Source organism: Neopelma chrysocephalum, unplaced genomic scaffold (genome assembly GCF_003984885.1).
Source record: "Neopelma chrysocephalum unplaced genomic scaffold, ASM398488v2 Primary Assembly neopelma1_22, whole genome shotgun sequence".
Lineage (NCBI taxonomy): Eukaryota > Metazoa > Chordata > Aves > Passeriformes > Pipridae > Neopelma > Neopelma chrysocephalum.
This window is the reverse complement of record NW_020897689.1, coordinates 29,475,551-29,496,247: the sequence shown is the minus strand read 5'-3', so window position 1 is coordinate 29,496,247 and position 20,697 is coordinate 29,475,551. Positions and strand designations below refer to the sequence as shown.

The 20,697-nt window shown below is 39.0% G+C and overlaps 1 protein-coding gene across 1 annotated transcript in view; it reads left to right on the top strand.

The window, feature by feature from the left end:
• The window catches only part of PIEZO2 (piezo type mechanosensitive ion channel component 2), a 298,924-nt gene that overhangs the window by 123,353 nt on the left and 154,874 nt on the right, over positions 1-20,697 (top strand). Inside the window, exon 4 of the mRNA XM_027676733.1 lies at positions 20,368-20,410. Within this exon, the coding sequence (XP_027532534.1) occupies positions 20,368-20,410 (43 nt within the window). The remainder of the gene's footprint in view (positions 1-20,367; positions 20,411-20,697) is intronic.

Genomic DNA, 20,697 nt, shown 5'->3' with positions numbered 1-20,697 from the left:
TGAAATAATTAATGTATTCCTAGGAAGAAGATTAGTATATTTTGGAACTCAGAAATGGCAAATTTAGGTAATATTTCAGCATAAATAATAATGTGAGTGAGATTTTTTTGTTTTGAAATTCTTAGTCCAGGATGTGCATAGTTAGGTCATAATCTCTCTGGATAGTGTTTGGCTAGGCTCTAAATGATCATCTCTGTTACTGGAAATCTTGTGCTTCTTTGTGTAGAGTAGAGTCAAATAGTAGGGGTTTTGAAATAAACAGCATTCACATATGTTTTCATACATTCACGTACATTTCCCCTGGACATTATTTTTCATTGGTGTGACAGTATCTCACCTAGTGCATCTGTTTTAAACTTAATTACGTTTATTGTACACTAAAAGTACCTTATGTTAGAAGTATTTGTGTGACTCCATCTACCCTGTGCTATTCTTGGAGACCTCTGTGACTGGTCTGTCTCTGCTGTTGCTCTGTCTGGGGAATTGAATATCGCTTTTCTGTTTAAACATTGGCATTCAGTCAAGATATACCCACTTGTAATTCTTGTTCTTGGAGTTCCCGACAATTCAGCTTCCTTGCTATCAGGCCTTTGTTGATATCTACAGTGCCTGTGTGGAAACCCTAAAACACTGCATCCCCTGTAGAAAGACAAAGATGAGATTGAAATCTCTAATCGAATAATTTCTTGAAATCATTATTAAAAGGTTTTTTTCAACAGAGTGACAGCTAAGACTGTATTCAAAAGCAAAAGTCTAATATCCTTTTATACAAATGACATAAAGAATAATCAGAATCAGGTATGATCCCTGGTCTTACGTCATTACTCCAACTCATAATAAGTTAGACTGGATTTTGTCAGCAAATGTCATCATGGTTGTGGAAATACATTCAAGTGATAGAAGAATGCATTCAATTCACGAATGGTGTGTGTTTACCATGGAGAGTTAAAACTCCTTGGGGCACAAGAGATTGAGCAGTTGCTGGGAGACAAAGATTTTCAAGTTTCCTTGCATAGACAGCTTTTTCATATTGTGGTCCTGAGCATGTCTTGCCTGCCAGCCTATGGGAGAAAACTTCTCATTGTGAGTGTTCATTTCTTACTAAATTAAAACTAATGAGCCAATGATCTACATTCTAACCTGTTTTCTTACTCTGATACTTTTACTGGTACCTTCAGGAGCAGATTTCATAGAGTTATCTCAGGGATCTTCTTGGAAACCTTTTCTTCAATTTATCATGTCCTGGTTCTCTCTCTTGCTCACTGTTTTTTTCTAGAAGAAAGTATTCTATTTCACCAGTGCAAAAGCTTATAGGAAGTAAGACTCCAAAAGACTTACATTGATACATTAAAAAGTCAAGCAGTAAGGTACCAATTATTTAAGCATTTAATGTCCTGAATAAACATTATAGAACTTTACCTGGAATATGTATCTATCTGCAGATGTTTTCAGCTGTGGATCTATTATGCTTCTGATGCAGATGCTGCTTGTTCTTGAACAGAAACTTCTTTCACCAGGGTCAGTTTCCAGTCTGTCAGTCAGGAATTTAATTGGCCTTTCTCATCTTATTTGGCTTTTATCAGATACAAACCTTGACAGTGGAGTGTTTTCCACATTTGTCTTCATTCACTGTAGTGAATTCACAGTGTAGTGACAAACATCATAGGATGTACAGAGTACAGCAGGGTCCATTTGTTCAGCAACCTGAATCCATGAAAACCAGGTGATAGTTTCCTTTTTTATCTGTAAAATCAGTTCCTTTTGTGTAACATTGTACCGTTATTGCTACTTCTCATCTAATGTAGTTTTCTTAACTGGCTAATTGCTTTATCCATATGCCGAACATAAGTCATTCTCCATGGAAGTGACAGTCATTAGCTCCACCGATGTTCACTTAGCCCAACATATCTTATATGTTGTATTTGGATTTCTTCTGAAATGCATTTCCTCTTGCAGTACCGCATGTATCCTGGGACCCTCCCTCATCCTTTGGCTGCAGATATCTGACTTGCTGCATTAATGGAATACCTTGTTTTTTTCCTTTTACTTGCATTTCTGATTCCTGACCTGAGATCAGCAGGAGGTCTCCCAAAATTCACACTTCTTGCAGAAGTGCAAATGCCATTGCTAACCCGTCTGTCACATAAACATTTGACCTGAGTATTTTTGTGGCCCCTTTCTGTTGACAGTGAAAGAATCTCTTGAAAATAACATAAAAATAAAAAGCTGTTTTGGTAGTAATTTGACTCTCATAATCCTGATATCACATCTTGGCACATACACTTTTCTTGCATGGACACCAGCAGCTCACTCCAAAAGTTCTTATGACATTTCCAACAGCCAGAAACTCTGGTATGTTTTAGGCATATGCAGAGGTTCCAACTGTCAGGTTTAGAGGTACTTGGAAGCAGGGGTGAAAAAAATTCTCTTTTTCACTGACTCCCAGTACTAATGGTGAAAATAGGATAAAGAGAGGGAGAGATGTGATATACAGTAAATCAAAAAGTCATTATTTTTAATTTTTTTACTTTGTACAAGATTTGCACTCAAGACAGAGGATCTCATCCAGGACACAGTCATCGTCCACAGCCATTCTGTTAGGCCATCTTCAAAGAGGAAAGAACAAGAGAGAGCATTTAAGAAATGTGTAGGTTTATTGGGCCTGATACAAGAGGAGATGAACAGTGTCTCTGTCACTTTTGAGCTACCTAAAGAGAAACTTCCACCTACCCAAGGAAAGATGAGAAGCTGCACAAGCACATTACTGAACATCATGATTCAGTATTGTGCCCCAGCGCAATACAACCTAGAACCTACTTTTCTCTTAGCCTTTCCTGATAAACTGTATCTTAACATTTCCTTCAGTTTTTGTATCCTGTCTGGATTGCAGATTTTTCAACATAATCACTGTCTGTATACTTCTGTGCTTTTTTACAGCCCCTTTAGCTGGATCTCACCATTGACTGGCCCTTAGTGCTGATGCCAGCAAATCCACGAGAAGAGATATCTTCCTTGAATTTAGAAAGTGAATTGAGGGAATTGAGTTCTTGGCATAGGAATGCACAAAATACAAGATGTCTTAAGGAAAACCATGTAGATCTCTCATGAGCTTGTTCATAAATCAAAGTGCAGAATTTGTTTCATGGCTTCCCTTTGAAGTGTGAGACAGAAACATATTAAAGTGACTCTTTATTTTCCTTTTAATACTTTTAATTTTTTTTGTCTCCTGTGAAATCCAGTATTTGTATCACTTTTAGTGCATACAATTCAGCATACAATGTAATAGAAAGTTACATTTGCCTCTCAAGTCTAAGGGCTAATTCCGCTCATAGCCCCCACATCACTCCATGAACACTGCAGAAGAGCAGCTGTGCAAGAGATAAAGCCCTTAATTATTTAACAGCTTTTTCATAAAACTTAGTCTCTAGTGTCAGTCTGTGTCTGTTTCACTGCCAAAAGTGAACTAGTAGGAGGTAGGGGTGTGTAGCATCTTTCAGGGTCCATAGTTCATCTATGAAAACCTATCAACTAAAAGTCACTTGTTTGTGTCAGGTTTTTTATATTTCAGCTCAGTATGGAGTGCTGGTATAATTTTTGCTGTGTGCGTATTTATTTCTTCGCTGTGGTATAGAAAAGAAGCTGTTAGTTATTTTCTGGTTTGACTCCCTCAGCTGAATCACTTGAACTGGCTCGATGAGTTTGTTCTCATTTGGCAGTTGAGACCCTTTGACTTTTTTGCCTGTGGGTTGGCTGTTGCACCTGTACAAATCCTACTGGGGACTCTGCTCTCAGGACTGGTGCAGCGATGTAGGAAAGCTGTATTCAGTAGGGTCACATCAGTAGTTAAGATGTGATTTGTCCCACCAGTTTTTGCATGACTCACATTGAGTAGATAATTAGAACCTCATGCCAAACTTTTGCTATTCGCCTTCTGAAGTGGAGCAGTAATTTGTTTTATAAGTATTAACTGTAATTGCTTACTGGGTTTGACAAATGTATTACTAATTCAACAATGAATTCGTTATGAGGCACTAATGGGAAAAAATCTACTCAAAGGCTAAAATCTCTCTCATTAATTAATTCTTAATTCTATATGTAATTTTGAATTGAGCAGTATTCGCTTAAAGGTAAAAATTGCTTTAAAATCTCAAGTGATGTGAAACTAATGCCAGATAAGAAAATAAGTAGGATTAATAACCTGCTTCTTCTCCTTTTTTTTGGTACATAAGTAGTTTTTAAGTTTTTAGTTTTTTGGTTTTTTTTTCCCCTTAAACTAAAGTGGCCAGTTTTTACATCCTGAGAGAGAAGTAAAATTCTTGAGCAGTTTGAATACAACTCCTCTTCCACAGGTGCAGTGAATACTGGGTGGTGGGGTTAACCTATTGCAGGGACTTTGACCTAGTCATCTTTGTTCTTGGAAAGATGTGGAGAACTGGGATGTATAAAATAAATGTCTCCTCTGTCTACCTGCATGTCCAACCTTAATGGTGTGAAGGATTTCCTTTGACCTTTGTGGACTACTCGTGGGGTTCCCATGTTTTTCCTCTGAAAAGCTGGCTTTCCTTTCCTCAGAAGTTTTGCTTTATTGAGTTTTTCGTATGATTAATGCTTGAAGCAAGGATCATGAAGAGTCCAAATTTTAACACCCATTATAGAGATAGAATGTTAGGGTGGGCTGAGGAATACTGGAGGAGAAGAGGGAGTGCAGTTCACTCTTCTGTGGGTTGAAGATGTGGCCACTGACACGTCATTATTTTTCTGTAAAGGGCAAATAACAGTAGCAGTAAAGACTTGCTTTGATGATCAGGACGGTATCTACATTTGATACCGTACTGATGGAAGCCTCTTCAACTTAAGGCGACTGAAGGCCCACACTAAGACCTTAAATCATCTTGTCCGGGAGCTGCTCTATGCTGATGACGCCACCCTTGTCGCCCACACACAAGCAGCTCTGCAGCTTCGTGGATGCTGCTGAGCTTTTTGGGCTGGAAGTCAGCTTAAAGAAGACAGAAGTTCTCTATCAACCGGCACCTCAGGAAGTCTTCCATCACCCCCATATCACCATTGGCGAATCAGAACTCAAATCAGTCCAGCAGTTTAATTACCTAGGTAGCCTCATCTCCTCGGACGGTAAGATTGGCGGAGAGATAGACAACAGGTTAACAAAGGCATATAGTGCCTTCAGAAAGCTTTGTAAAAGAGTCTGGCAAAATAAACACCTGAAGAGAAGTACAAAGATCAGTGTTTACAGAGCCATAGTGCTGTCTGCTCTCTTATATGGATCTGAATCATGGGTCATCTACCACCACCACCTGCGACTCCTAGAACGCTTCCATCAATGCTGCCTCTGTACAATCCTAAACATCCACTGGTCAGATTATGTGACTAATACGTCTGTTCTAGAACAAGCAGCAATCACAAGTATTGAGGCCATGTTGCTGAGAACACAGCTGCATTGGGCAGGACATGTCTCAAGGATGAAGGACTACTGCCTCCTAAGATCATGCTCTATGGTGAACTTGCCACCGGCTGCTGCAAGAGAGGAGCCCCGAAGAGAAGATACAAGGACTCCCTGAAACAACATCTCAGCCTTGATCAACATATTGATCACCATAACTGGTCTACTCTGGCCTCCAGTCGGGAGGTCTGGAGACACACCATCTATAATGCTGCTGATGCTTTTGAGAAAGCACTCAGGATCACTCTTGAGGAGAAAAGATAATGCAGAAAGAATCGTACCTTGCAGAATTTACCACCTAAGGAGTCCTTCTACTGTGCCTTTTGCAACCGGACATGCCTATCTTGTATTGGCCTTTTTAGCCACCAGCGCACTTGTAACAAACGTGGGCAGAGCCCTTCCCAAATCTTCGTTTGTGAAGCCTAGCCATGAAAAGACGCTTCTTTTGTTAGCAGTGTGATTCACTCAAATTCTAGAAGATGTGAGGTGAATTTGAGTAAAGTTTTAATAGTGAACAGGTTTTCCCCTTGAAAAAAGCCCAAATGTTTGAATCATAAAATCTGTCCCATTAGGTTGGGCAATGGCATTTGCTGCTTTTTTGGGTGTCTTTTCTGGTGTACACAGTTGGTAGTAAAATTAACATTTAACAAAATGCTTCAGCAGTCAGGGAATGTTTCCCGGAGACACTCAATATCTGTCAAGTCATATTTGCTTTTGCTCCCAACTTTTCTAGTCTGACCAATATCTTGAAAGCTTTGTTATATTGAATATTTGCTAAGCCATCCACTGACCCCTTTATTGTATTTTGCTATTTTGCTAAGGATGAATGACATAATTATAATATTGACCCTTAAAAACAAAATTCTATGCAGCTTGTGGAAGGCTGGTCCTTGTGAGACTACAGATTTCTGAATCCTCTGAAGGGATTACATATTGCACATCTACTTAAGCGCATGTAGTTCCTCTAGTTTCAATTTTCTAAGTGTTTGCCCTGGTGATACAATTTTGTGTTCTGTCAATAAGGATACTTAAATTATTTTCATCTGTGGGAGTAGTTTTCATGCTTGATTTACACTGCAACAGTGGACAATGCATAGGCTGTTTATAGAAGCTGATGCTTAGATATATCCCAGGCTGACTGTTGCCTGCCAAGACTTTGCTGAACCACTGCAAATCTCATCCATTCTCAACTGTAGGAACAAAGTACATTTTTTCAGATTAGCATATCCACAATAACCCTTTAAACAAGACTCATGGAGACATGTGTTATTAAACTTGCATGAGCAACACCAGAGAAATTATTAGTGAAGGGCTGTATGAGCTAAACCTATGAGTTTTAGCATTTTGTACTATGCTTAGATGATGTTTTTACTTTGCAGTGAGGACATGTTGTGTACCTGCCAGGAGGAGCTTGCCCTCCCGTCGTGACTGCCCAGTTCAGTCCATGGACAGCTGCATGGACAATGGGGAACAGCCTCCATAAGTGACTTATCCTCCCACTGGACTTCTGAGTAGGGAGAAATGGGAAATGCTGTCAGCCTGGAACTGCTGCCAAACCTCCACTGATATGCCAGTGGGTACATACCTGGCTGTGGATAGATGTGGCTGATGTTACAGCTTGGTTTTCTCTGGGATGGTGTGAGGGGTGAGATCACAAATGTGTTTCAGTATCATCTGCTTTGCAGCCTTATTTTGGAGACTAGATGTCATAAGACAAACATCTGGGAGCAAAACAGTTGCAGCATCCTTTTGAAGTGAGCTCCTTTTGCATCTCCATGTGGTTTGTTAATAGTACATGGAGCTCTCTGCCCTTTTCTTTGGAGCTCTCTGCCAGTTAGGCATCGTTTTGTCCTGTCCTATGCAGATATGATGATGATGTCAAAGGTATAAAAACTTGAGGAAACCCACCCTAGAAAATACAATCTTTAAAGCTCGATGAAATATTACTGAGATCGCAGGTGAAGTCTTAGTACTTTACATTCACTGACTGTAAAAACTGAAACATACCGAAGTGTTGGTATAGATTTTTTTTTAAAGGTATTTCCACCACTGAATTTCCTTTCCAAAATACTAGTTAGAAAGGGTGATGTGCAGATTTTAGACTGTGAATTATTTTTTCTATCATGCAAAATATCTTCAAAGAAGTTGCTTCAGAGAAAAGCTGATTTAATGAAGTTTAAATTAATTTAGATTAAAATTAAGTTTAGTTTTAGTGCAGAATTTTAAATTTATATCTCTTTCCAATAGAAATCCATGTTTTTATGTATGAATTGCTCTTTGTTAGAAATCTATACCTTTTATACTTTCCAGCCCATTTTCCTATCAAATGTAATTTTTTTCTCTCCTCTGTGTCTTTGCTTTTATTTCAGCATGTAACAGGTACAGTGTCCCCCACTGCTGTGAATAGCTCACATTTGCAACTGCATAAAATATACTTTGCTGGCTGGCAAAGACAATAAATTTTAACAGCCATTATGCTTTGTAGAACATGTTGCCAAGATGCCCAGATTTGTATATTCAGTGTATTAGTTTTCTAAAATTAATGCAGAGAAAAGTTTGGGATGAGACAGTTAGAAATTGGGCCAATATCCTTCAGATGCATTGTCTTGAACTGTAACATTTTTGTTGTGTATTATTTTGAGCACAACAAGAATATTTCCAGTAAGTTTTTTATACAGTCACGAAGATGCTTCATAAACTGCTTATTCTCTAATATTGCACCTATGCTTCATCACTTAATATACTGATCCCACTGTGGGACCTTCCAGTTCTTCAGCTCTGCTGGGCTTGGATTGGGAAAACTTACCAACTGGCACTAGCTTCGAAGCATTGCTGTTGTTGGCCATGTATCTTTGAAAAGAAGCAAACAATAAAGTGTTTGCTCTTTTTGTATTAGCCTTGATGTAATATCACTTCTAAAGGCAATGAAGCAGCACGTGAATAAATAAAATACCTGATTTAAGAATGCATTTGAGAGTCACATGTCTAAATTGCCCATTATTTCTGTAATGCAAAAATCTCTGCTGAGTAGGAAAATATTACCTCTCATCATTAGCTTCAGTGTTTACTCAAAAGGTTTGACTCTGTTAATAACCTAATGAAGCACTTAAATAAAACACACTGCAGTGAGGACAAAATAACCACACTTGAAATAGGTGTGAGAATACTCTTGTCATCTAATAACTTGTGAGAATGGCAAAAGTTTCAGTGCTTTTACTGATTTTTTTTTGGCTTAGGTTTAGCCAAGTAAAGTAAATGGGGAGAAATTACTCCTAATACTCCTAAATAAGCCAGTAACTGTAGAAAGAGCAAACTATTTGTAAACTATTTGAAGCACATAAGATAAAAGGCATAGAGTGCTTTTAAAAATGGAAATTATTAGGCAACTCGGTGATTCCTTTATTTGTTGATAATGCTCATGCTATTTGTGGCATACTAATGAAAACTAATTAAGTGTTGGGAAATGATCTGCTAGTACACTGGATGCAAACATACAATCTATTAGAGACGAAACTAAAACCAATCACATAGCAGTGGAACCTTATGGAATCTGTCTGGGGACTTCTAGTGGATTGACCATTGCTATTCCAGTGGTCATGAGCACTTAAATAAAACAAAGCATAGATCAGTAATACTCACTTGTGGCTCTTGTTCCCTGCAAGTGATAGTGAAATCCAGCAGATGTTCCAGGTGTGCAGAGGAACGGCTTGCAGGAGGCAAAGTGCGTGATTCTCGTCTCTCCTGGCTTGAAGGGGACACCAAAATTTGAGTGCTCGTGAGTTGGAAAGAAGAAGTGTAGGTGGGTGGGAGGTCTCTCTGCTGTTGGTGTGGCTTACCAGTTTTAGTTGCCCAAACTTCTTCCTGCCACCCTCTTGTCCGTATGGGCTCCTCACCCAGTGGCAGCAGTGTTTTAAAACAACCTGTATCTGGAAGTGAAGAACTGGGCTGAGTCTGCAACTGGCACCCCACAGTCTTCTGTTTTCTCTAGGTTTTTTTACCCTGTTTTGTTTTCACTGAGAAGCTTTATAGCTACAGAGTCAGCTATCTCTGAGAGGAATGGGAGCTGGAAGGCAGAAGAGCTTTCTCCTTTCTGATCTCATAGACTAGATCTTTGTGAAAAATTGAGTGAAATCACAGAACTGTAGGGTCTGCAAAGACAAAGGAAACTAAACCAAGAGAAACCCTTTGCTCAGTGAGTCCATGTTGTATTATTGTCAGCTGAACTGGCTAATTTGCTAGGGAGGAAAAATAACATCTGCTGGTATCATTGGCCTATCCTGATTGTTTGAGTCTGCATGCCTGCGTCACACTACTGCCCAGAGGAGCACATCCTTGTGGATCCAGATTTCTCTTCTGAAGTGATCTCTGGGAGTAAGCTTTCATGCCCCAAATGACTTGCTGCCTGATGCAGTCACTGCTACCTTCTCTTGATGGCATGCAGACAGGAGAGTTTTCAAGTGTTAGTTTCTGCTTCTGTGGAAGGTGATGTGCTAAGGTTGTACACATCTCAAGCCAGTTTTCTACAGTTTATTCTGGATATCATCCTTCACTGCACTTCAGGTCTTTGTATCTTGTGTCATTTTAGTTGCGGAAACAACTTGTCTGGGTGAAGTTTTTTTTCCTGAAAAATGTGAATATGGGCAGGACCTTATGCCTTATGCAACAAATTACTGTCTTCATCATACTATGCCAGTGTTTCCTTAATATGTGAGGGCAATCATGTGAATGAAGTGGTTCTCTATTAACTTTAGAAAAAGCTATGTTAAAAAAAACAATAAGCAATTTCTGAGAAAAGGCACAGTTTACATGCTGTGGAGTATGTTAGTGGTATCACAGATACCACCACTGGAATGATGTTTTTGTCATCATAATATCCCTCCTTTTTCTGTGCAAGATTTCCTAGTTTCCTATCCTTTTTTATCTCATCCATAATTTCTTGTATACGGATGTGCTACTGTACACACATTTGTTATTTGTCTCCCCCTTCCCATGCGTCTATGCTGCAAAATTCAGAAACATTTGCCCACCTCCCCTTCTTCAGATGAGACAAAAAGAGAAAATGAGACAATGAAAAGCAAATTCCTTGCACTGGTACGCCGTGCAAATTCAACACTGCAGGAAAACTAGGTCGACATTATTATTCATAACAGTATATTATATTACAATAAAACTAAGACGAGGGTAGCTCTAGAAATTGGAAGGACGCCCGTCAGTTACACTCTGAAGTTAAAACTTTGTCTCTAAGATACTCTTTAGCAGACAAAGTGGAGTTGCTTGGGGTAGAAGTGAATTTCTCTGCCAACAAAAATGGAGAAAAATCTTATTTTCTTCAGATTTATGAAAAATAAAACTTACTACAAGTTTTCTTTTACTTTGAAAACCAAAGTGAAGACTATCTTTCATATTTGAAAAAAGGCCCATTTAGTTATTATTTGGCCTTCTTTCAGAAGGTCTGGAGCAGGCCTTTGGTGCTTTTAAGCTCAGTCACTCTCTGACTTAAGGTTGACATTCTCCATTGCAACAGCAGGAAAAGTTGCCTTCCTTCAAGGCTGTTCCCCAGAGCCCTGACACTGTTTTCTGCTGTAAAAAAGAGTAAGATATTGATCATACCTGGGGACCATCTGATTGTGTCCCTCTTTATTCCCACAGTGGGATTCTGTGCTGGTAACCTACAAAGTTCTGCTTTGCATTTTGTGTCCTTTTCTTCATCCATTTTTGCAGTGGTCTACTGTAAGAGGGAAAGGGGAGCAGTTCTATTTCAAAAAGAAAAGTAAAAGATGGCAGAATGAATTCATATCTGCAGCAACCTTGGAAGTTTGGGTTAAAAACCACTAACCAACCATTAGAGCAAACTAATAGATAAATAAAAGATTAAAAAAACAACAAAGAAGTACTTTCCATTAACTAGCTATATCAGGTTTCATCTGAAATACATTCCCCAAGGATATTCTGGTGCTTTGAGTTTTGCTGTTTTGATGCCTCGTTGAGAAAATAAATTTGAAATTAAATGAGGTTAAAATAGGAGTGGTTTTAAGCATGCGTATTTTGTGGGGGAAGATTGCCTCCAGTGTTTCTGATATACTTTATCTAAGCAGACAAAAGAAGTCATGATTCTTACAAAAACTATGGAATCTATCATCCTTGTGAAAAATCTGATTCAAAAAATAGGTTAAGCGATTCAGCCAATTTAAATTTGGTTTCTTACTTCTGTAAAATTTTAAACAAATCTGTCATGGAAGAACAAATGTAGAGTGTACTTTTTCAAATTTTCTTTTTCCAAGTTATTATTTTTTCCACACATCTCTTAACTTGCTGTTTAATGAGCAGGTCATCTTCATGATTTTGGTTTTTAACTGTTCCTTATTGCTATTTTTTCCCATTTCTGCAAACTGTGAAAGCCTGTTAGCTCAATGCAAATCTTTCCAGTTATTTCTATAGACTATGTGTCAGGCTCAGAGGCACTGGTTTTACTATCACAAAAAGTGACAGGGATCTGCCCCTGTCTCCAGTAAGATGCTGGATCAATTATGTCCCAGGTGCACTATGGAATGTTTCACATTGTGTTATCTTAAGTTAAATGTTCAATTAAAAAAAAAAAATCCTCCCCCAGCCCTGCAATTGTAAGTGCTAATCAAGATCCAAAAAAAACCCCAAAATCCAAAACCTCCAGAATATGGATAAGGCCTGTGAAGCAGCTGCTTTTAGGGTCCTCCTAACTTATCGGTGGGAGCTTTACTGACCCTTCTGGATGACCAGAGTTCCCAGGGAAGCCACAGGCTGGAAGAAGTGACTGTCACATACAGCTGTTAATCACTTTACCATATCCATTGTCTTCTTAATACTCATTTTAAACCAATATGCATCTCTGTGCACACACACATATATAGTGTCAGTACTATTGCACTTTGTTCTATATTCCTCGTCTGCTTATTTTATTAGTAAAAGTTCCCACTCATTAAAATCTCCTTAGAGGAGAAGTAGTGTTTTTGATGATGACTATTTTTCCGGTTAACATGGAATGAGTCAAGTTTTCTTTTTTAATAGGAAAGCAATTTCTGTATCTCATGATAATAATGTATTATTTTCCTCACAGGAGAAAATACACAGTAAATCTTTCCCATGACATTATTGTGGAGGGATCGAATTTGTATTCTTTATTCAGTCAAAAATCTGTTGAAAGCTGGTATGAGTGGAAGGCAAGTAAAGACTTGCAAAATCTGATATTTCTTCTTGATATGTCTTCTTTCTTGGTATGTAATCAGCAATCAGTTTCTTCATCTAGACAGAATCCTGGACTGACCCTAAGCTTCTATTTTACTGGTGATTTTAGTCTCTTCAGCATGCACAGCAAACCATAACATCCCAGATTTTCCCTTATTCCTTCCTCTTGAGAAGTTGTTTGAAAAATTAAATAGTCTGCTCTTGTGCCTTACAGAGCTGGCTCCCTGAGGTTTTATAGGGAGTGTGACAGTGCTTAGCATCCAGTCCAACTCTGTACTCTCAGAGCAGTAAGAAGGTTCACTGCAGTGGGTGGGATACAGTCCAGAAGACAGTCCTAAGGATGTTTTCCTGACCTGCCCCTTCATGCCTCAAGGTGACTGTAACTGGAAAGCTTTTTTGGGAACACTCCAGGACAGGCACTGGGAGTGGTAGAGTGAGCCACATCTGCCTTAGCAAGCAGCACAGTGTGATAGGAGTGAGGCATTTGTTGCAGAGTCCCTGGCTACCATGTTTTGATGGTTTGAGTGAGGTTTACTGTGGGATAGCTCTGCTCTGGTCACACAGACCAAATACCCATTAGCGACTGAAACACGGCAGTTGTGTCCCTGGGGTGCGGCTTTGTTTCACGTGAAACGAATCCAGTTTGTGCACTCTGAGATCACTCGGTTGTGCAAACCAAAGCATAGTAAGAGGTTTGCCCAAGAAATACTCTCCAGTTCTGAATTAAAACATCAGCATGGATGCAGCAGAATAGTAACATGTCCTATTAAGAAAGTCATATCATTATCCCAGGTGATAGACTGTGGTGATAAAATTACGAAGTGATGAGTGCAGGATGCAGCCTAGGTGGTTTGAATCAAGAGAAGAGGAAGTGTAAGAGAGATTTATTTCTCAAAATAGACAGATAGATGCTAAATGCTATGGTAGCATTGTCTGATACCACTTCTCATGAGAGAAATTATTATTTCTGTGCATCACATTTTTATGTAACTAACTATTGGATAGGCAATGTGCAGGTAAGTAAGTGTTAACAATGCCTCTATCATACTGTGCAGAGAGTAAGAAAAAGTGCTTTCCTATGCCACATGCATTTCTGTAGTCAAAACTACTATTTGGTTTCACAAAACCTCTGGGTTTATATTGGTTAAAAAGCAAAAAAGTAGGATGTCTAAAAAAACATGGGTTTTTTATTGTTTGGAAGATACAAGTTTTTTGGGAAACAGAGTTAAGAAGTGACACCCTCAATGAAAAGGTTTAACAAAGTGTTTCTTTCAGTTTCTGGAGTATTCTGTATTGCTGTTTTGTATCTCTTGAGTATGTGAAAGGGTTTTTTTCCCTGTTTTTATTTTTCATGGTTTGAAGAATACTAGTAAGCGTCACAGGCTTCAGATCAAAATTTTGAAATTGATAGGAATATTTTGACCATTGCAAATTCAGCTGTTTCTCTGAAACTACTTTCCATCAAAATGTTAGAGATCAATGCAGTTACAATTCCAAGAATATTACCTGTTTCTAATATACCATAACATGTTTATACAGGTCACTCCTGCATGTAACTCTGATGAGTTTAGTGTGACTATGGTATGTCTGGTGCCTTGATAGTTCCTTCAGAGAGTCTGGGTGACTCTCTGTTTACCCCATTGACAGGTTCCAAAAAAGTCTTTTTGAGTCAATGGAATTTACAGATATTTTGTCCTATTCCAGTCTTTGGAGATCTTCATATTATTCCAATTGTATACTTGAATTCTGACAGGCTCACTTAATGTTTACTGAAAAATGTCAAACAATGCCTTTTGGTTCAGTTAAGCCGTATTTTCCCCTTTGATCCTTATGTCAGATCACAGTGAGCAAAGAATGCAAGAATTATTATTCTTACTGTTAGAAAGCCTGAAGAGCAGAGCCAGACACAAGCATGTAGTTCTTAAAGTAGCCACTAACTCTGGAGAAGTGAGAAGGCAGCAGACTGTGGATAATCACTACACACAGTCATAGGGAACACAGGATCAGCAGGGACCTCCATGCATACCTGAACAGGCATGGCATAGGAGGTATGTATTTCTGCTGTGCATTTACAATTCATGCCAGGCTTCTCCCTGAGCGGCTACAGATCTCTGCTGTACTGGCAGATAGGGCATGATATGGCTCAAAGTGAATAACTGTGCAACCTCCATGAATGGATGAAAATCACTTACTTAATATTTTTGCCAACACTGGTCACTTCTAAGATTCAGCTAAACAGGGTGCTGGGCCATCTCATCTAGCCATGCTTTTGCCAAGAAAGGCTGGACCAGATTACCCTAGAGGTCCCTTCTGACCTGGTATTCCACTATTCTGTGATTCTATGGATATGTTATTCTGTGTTTTCCCTATGCCCACCAGTGCACTTCAGCAGCTAGGCAACTTCATAGTTTGTAAAGGCGAGCAACCGAGCAGTGGACTGTGAGTCTTCTCACTCATAGTAAGTTCACAGTAAGCAGAGAGTTGTAATCAAACCAAATCAAATACGGAAACTGCCATGTGAATGAAAGCCTACCTGTCAAAGAAGACAACTGTGCGTTTCAGAAAGATGTTTTTAATTTTATCTTATTAAATTTTTTATTCTTATACTTTCAGTCTCATGCTAGGATTTCATTGAGTGCATATGTGCCCATGATGTGCATTTTACCATTGTTCCTATTAAATGTGAGCAGTAATTTTGGAACTGCATTATGGTTCATCTTTTTCAAGAATTTTAAAGCTAGAGCTGTTAATGTGAAACAGAATCTTTGGAATAGATAGGAATAGTCTGGGGCAAATATTTGGAACAAAAGCTTAATTACATGGGTACCAGATTAAGACATTCTTATAAACAGTTACAGTATGTTTGTTGTGGGGGTAAAAAACAGAAAGAAAGGGAAGCCAAATTAACTTAGCAACTCAAGTGCAGCAGTTGATTGATTCTGAAAGTCAACAGGTGAATATTTTCCACAGTCCCAGTAGAGAGAAAGACTGAATTGAATAGCCAAATTCCTATTGATTTCTTTGGGAGCAGGATCAAGTCTTTATGTCTTGAATAAGTCCATTTTTGATTTTAATGAGAATTACGTGACTTAAATCTTGTTTAATGTTTTGGAAGCAATGGGTAAGGTTTAAATCAAATAATAGGTTTTCTAGACTTTTAATAGCGTTATTCTTTTCAGTGCTGCTGTTACCTCAGGGTATTTACTTTTGGCTGTTAGTGTAGTGTAGAAGTTGATACTATTGTGAATGGAATTGGTAAGTCTTAAAACAGAATGTTTAGATCATAAACATTTTAAAATAAGACTCCATAGAAAAAGATGTGTTGTTGTTTTTTTTAATACGATGCATTAGTTATGTTCTTGGCAGGCTTTGTTTCAGAGGAGTCACATGCATTCTGGTAGGCAGCTGCAGCCAAAAGATTGTTTTAAACCAATGGAGAAAATTCCCTTTTCTCTTTTGCTTTTTCCCTTTCTCCCTTTCTCTCTTTCTCTCTCCCTCTCTCTCTTCAGTAGGACTCTCTATACATCATACAGCTGAAGTATAGCTAGTCATGGGGTGAAAAATTCGTACACAATAGTGGAAAGTGTAGAAACTCTGGCTAAAGATACCAGTACCAGCCTGTGCTTTAATAAGAAGTTGATATTTCTTTTCTTCAACACTCATCAAATCTTCAGATTTCAAAACCCATTGGCTACTCTTCCAGAGCCAACAGGACTACATAAAGTATATGGAGAATTGCTTGTGTCTGCCCTGCACTTACCTGTGGAGTGGCACAGTCATCTTTTTAACAATGACTTAATTCATCAGTGCTGGGTGAAACCAGTTATACTCCAGAAGTTGTTGGGTTTGGGGGGTAACTTATAATAGAAGACATTAATGCAGTAGGTCTTTACTTATCTCAATCAAATGTTGATGATTCATGTGCTACACATTATTTTTGGTTTTCATGTTTATTTGAAATAAATGTATGTGAGAATGTTTGTTGTCCTGCTTTAAAGATGTAGAGGACTTCTTTTTATAAAATATGAACTCAGTGTGATGAAAGGTATTGTATGTATGTAGTTGTGCTGGCAGAAGTCTTGCCCCACCACAAGCACATACACGTGCCAAAGTAGAAGCTCTTCGTACTGATCAAACAGTGGACATTGTTCAATTATTCCAGAACAGACTTTGACTTTTTTTTTCCCATAAAGTGAAGGTAGAGCTTTCTCCACCTCGCTTTTGAAGCCTCTTATGTGCTCTGCTGGATATGGGCCTGAAATCCCTGCCTGCTTTGCACTGAATGGGAACAATTAGAAGTGTTTTTACATTGGTCACTGGTTGTAGCTGTAACAGTCCTGAACGGAAAAGCTTTGTGTCCATTGCCCTAAAGTATGATGCTCCAAAGGGCCATGGCAGACCTTGATGATGAAGATGGTATCTACATTCGATATTGTACCGATGGAAGCCTATTCAACCTAAGGTGACTGAAGGCCCATACTAAGACCTTAAATCATCTTGTCTGTGAGCTGCTTTATGGTGACCCTCGTTGCCCACACAGAAGTAGCTCTGCAGCATTTAACATCCCGCTTCGCACAGGCTGCTGAGCTTTTTGGGCTGGAAGTCAGCTTAAAGAAGACAGAAGTTCTCTATCAACCAGCATCTCAGGAAGTCTTCCATCATCCCCATATCACCATTGGCAAATCAGAGCTCAAATCAGTTCAGCAGTTTAACTACCTAGGTAGCCTCATCTCCTCGGACAAGAGACTGACGGGGAGATAGACAACAGGTTAGCAAAGGCATATAGAGCTTTCGGAAGACTCCATAAAAGAGTTTGGCGAAATAAATGCCTGAAGAAAAGTACAAAGATCAGTGTTTACAGAGCCATAGTGCTGTCTACTCTCTTATATGGATCTGAATCATGGGTCATCTACCACCACCACCTGCAACTCCTAGAACGCTTCCATCAACGCTGCCTCTGTACAATCCTAAACATCCACTGATCAGATTATGTGACTAATACGTCAGTTCTAGAACAGGCAGCAGTTACGAATATTGAGGCCATGTTGCTGAGAACACAACTGCGTTGGGCAGGACACATCTCAAGGATGAAGGACTACCGCCTCCCTAAGATCGTGCTCTATGGTGAACTTGCCACCGGCTGCAACAAGAGAGGAGCCCCGAAGAGAAGATACAAGGACTCCCTGAAACAACATCTCAGCCTTGGCCATATTGATCACCATAACTGGTCTACTCTGGCCTCCAATCGGGAGATATGGAGTCACACTATCTATAATGCTGCTGCTTCTTTTGAGAACGCATGCAGAATCACTCTCAAGGAGAAAAGACAACGCAGAAAGAATCGTGTCTTGCCAATACCACCTAAGGAGTCTTTCTGCTGTGCCTTTTGCAACCAGACATCTATCTCATATTGGCCTTTTTAGCCACCAACACGCTTGTAGCAAATGTGGGTAAAGCCCTCCCCAAATTTTCATTTGCAAAGCCTAGCCATGATCATTAGAAAAGTTTTTTAGAGCCTTTAGCTGAAAATGTGTGTGACCAAAGTCTGAAGCGGCTGATGGTGAGAAGTCGAATGAAGAAGGGGTTCCAGAAGAGCATAATGTGGTATACTGACCGTGTTTGGAACTGACCAAGAACCTACCAGCTAAAGGATCACAGAATCAATTGGGTTGGAAAAGACCTCTGAGAACATTGAGCCCAACCTGTGACCAAACACTACCATGTCAACCAGATGTCCAGTCTTTCCTTTAACACCTCAAGAGATGGTGACTCCACCACTTCCCTGGGCAGTCCAATGTCTAATCACCTTTTCTGTGAAGAAATTCTTCCTAATATCCAACCTAAATCTCCCCTGGCACAGCTGGAGGAGCTTATACATCTCCCCTAGATTAGAGTAGCTCAGCTTAGACAACACAATATTTTCTCTATGAGTGGCTGTCCAGTTAGGAACTGTGAAGGAAGCTTTGAACAACATAGGCTTATAAGGAAATTAACATTTTAGTTTTATTAATTTTGATTTTTATTTGCTTAGACTGTGATTTACAAACCAGACAGATACTATACAGTATTGTACAGAGAAATTGTGTCATTATATTAGAAATTTACCACATTCTCCTTAGACTAAACTGCAAAGTTTACCCACAAAAAATAAACAAAGCAAGCAAACAAACAAAAAACCGAAACAAAAACCACTCAACTCCAAAATTTCTTAGAACTTGAGTTTTTAGATGCTTATCTGGATTGTCAGGAAGTGTCCCAAGTTCAAAGGAAAGCATTTACTAGATCTTAGACAAATATTTAACATGTTGCAAATTAGAGATAAATACTATACTACAGACATGGTAGATCATTGATTCCTTTAACAGAATGGAAAGTTAATGATGTTAAGGGATACATATGCAAAGGTTTTTCTGATTGATAGTATTATGTCACCACTTTTCTCCATACCAATTTGTCAAGTAGGACTTGGATTGTCTGTAGAAAGAATCTAATCCATGATTTTGTTATAGTCTACGTATAAGCACATGCTGCACAATATGCATGTAATCCTGAAATTCTCCTGATTTAAGTCAAAGTTGCTTTCCTTCATGTATTTCCACTCTTTCTCAGTACTTCTTGGTGACATTTCTACTTGTCTCTGAGTTTCTGTGGTGCTACTCAATGTCACTCACAGGGAACCTTTTTAAATTTTCCTAATTTATATTTCCCTTTGGGTGATGGAATGCATCAGGAATTGGACTTACTGTCTCTTCTCTGATTTTGAGATTTTGGTGAATGATTCAGATGAATCACTCAAAAAGAATTGCAGTTGCTTACATGGCATTCAGTTCTATTGCATTTCCCACAGTAGTATAAAAAGGCAGAGAGCAAACTCTGACCCAGCTTCATGTCCTCCTACATATTTGCCTTCAGACCTGCATGACTTGAGATATTTTTGCACTTAGTAGCCTGTATTTATAATGACCAAATAATGGTAGGAAAAAAAAGAGACTGGCAACCAGCAAGAAAACCTGTCAAGAGCTGAAAACTCCTCACCTAATACTTGGAGTGTGGGGGGAGTTATTTTGGAGAAAATCTAGGTAAAATCTGTATAAAGTGTATCAGAAATATTGAGGACAATTCTCTGAATGAGTCTGTGTATTTGAGTAGTTTGTGGTGTTTTGAGAAAGAGTCCTTTGCAGCTGTTTTTATGAGTGTGAAGGGTTAAACAATAAAGCAGAAATTCATCTTCATGCTTTTGCTTAAAATGAAAAGGCCTGGATTTCAGAAGGAGCTGTAAAGCTTTCAGCAGGAATCGTGCGAACACTACAGTAAAATGAAAAGCTGAAATGTGAAGAGTGCATGATGTGAGATGCCAACTCAGCACTTTCAGGAGTCAAGAACAGATCACATTGCTCTAGCAGAGGAGACCACCCTTGGAATTGCAGTGAACTGTAGCAGTGACTATCTGCTTTGCAATGTGAAGGATTTATACAGGCTGATACCCCTCCACACAGTTATGTCACCCGGTGGTAGCTTCTCTCAACAGTTCTTCACTCGGGGGAAAACAGATGTTATTTACAAGTACTTCTGTAGGGGTGGAAAAATCTCCTTATGACCCCAGCTGCACAAGGAAAGGAGAAGAGTAAGAGTGTTCATACCAAAAAGGTTCTTCACTGAGGATGTTTGTTTTTTTTCTCTTTATATAGGTTCAACATGGGAGAAAACATTGCGGCAGATTGGTTTTGAAAGGTAAGCCATAAATTTATTTCCTTACCGGTGCAAAAAGTAAAGGAAGAAAAACTGCGTGGGTGAATTTGCAGAATTATTTATTTTAGTTGACTGAGTTCATCAATGACCTCAAATTTAGAAAGGAAGTCATGCAGTGTCATGCGCATATGTGTTCAGCTTTTCTTTTTGTGTGCTCTTCTCTTTCCCCAGTCAATCTGAAGCAATTTATTCACCATATGAACTTGGTTTGTGGTGTTTTTTTGTTGGCAGCTATACAGCATGCTAGTATTAAAAAAAGGGACACATCA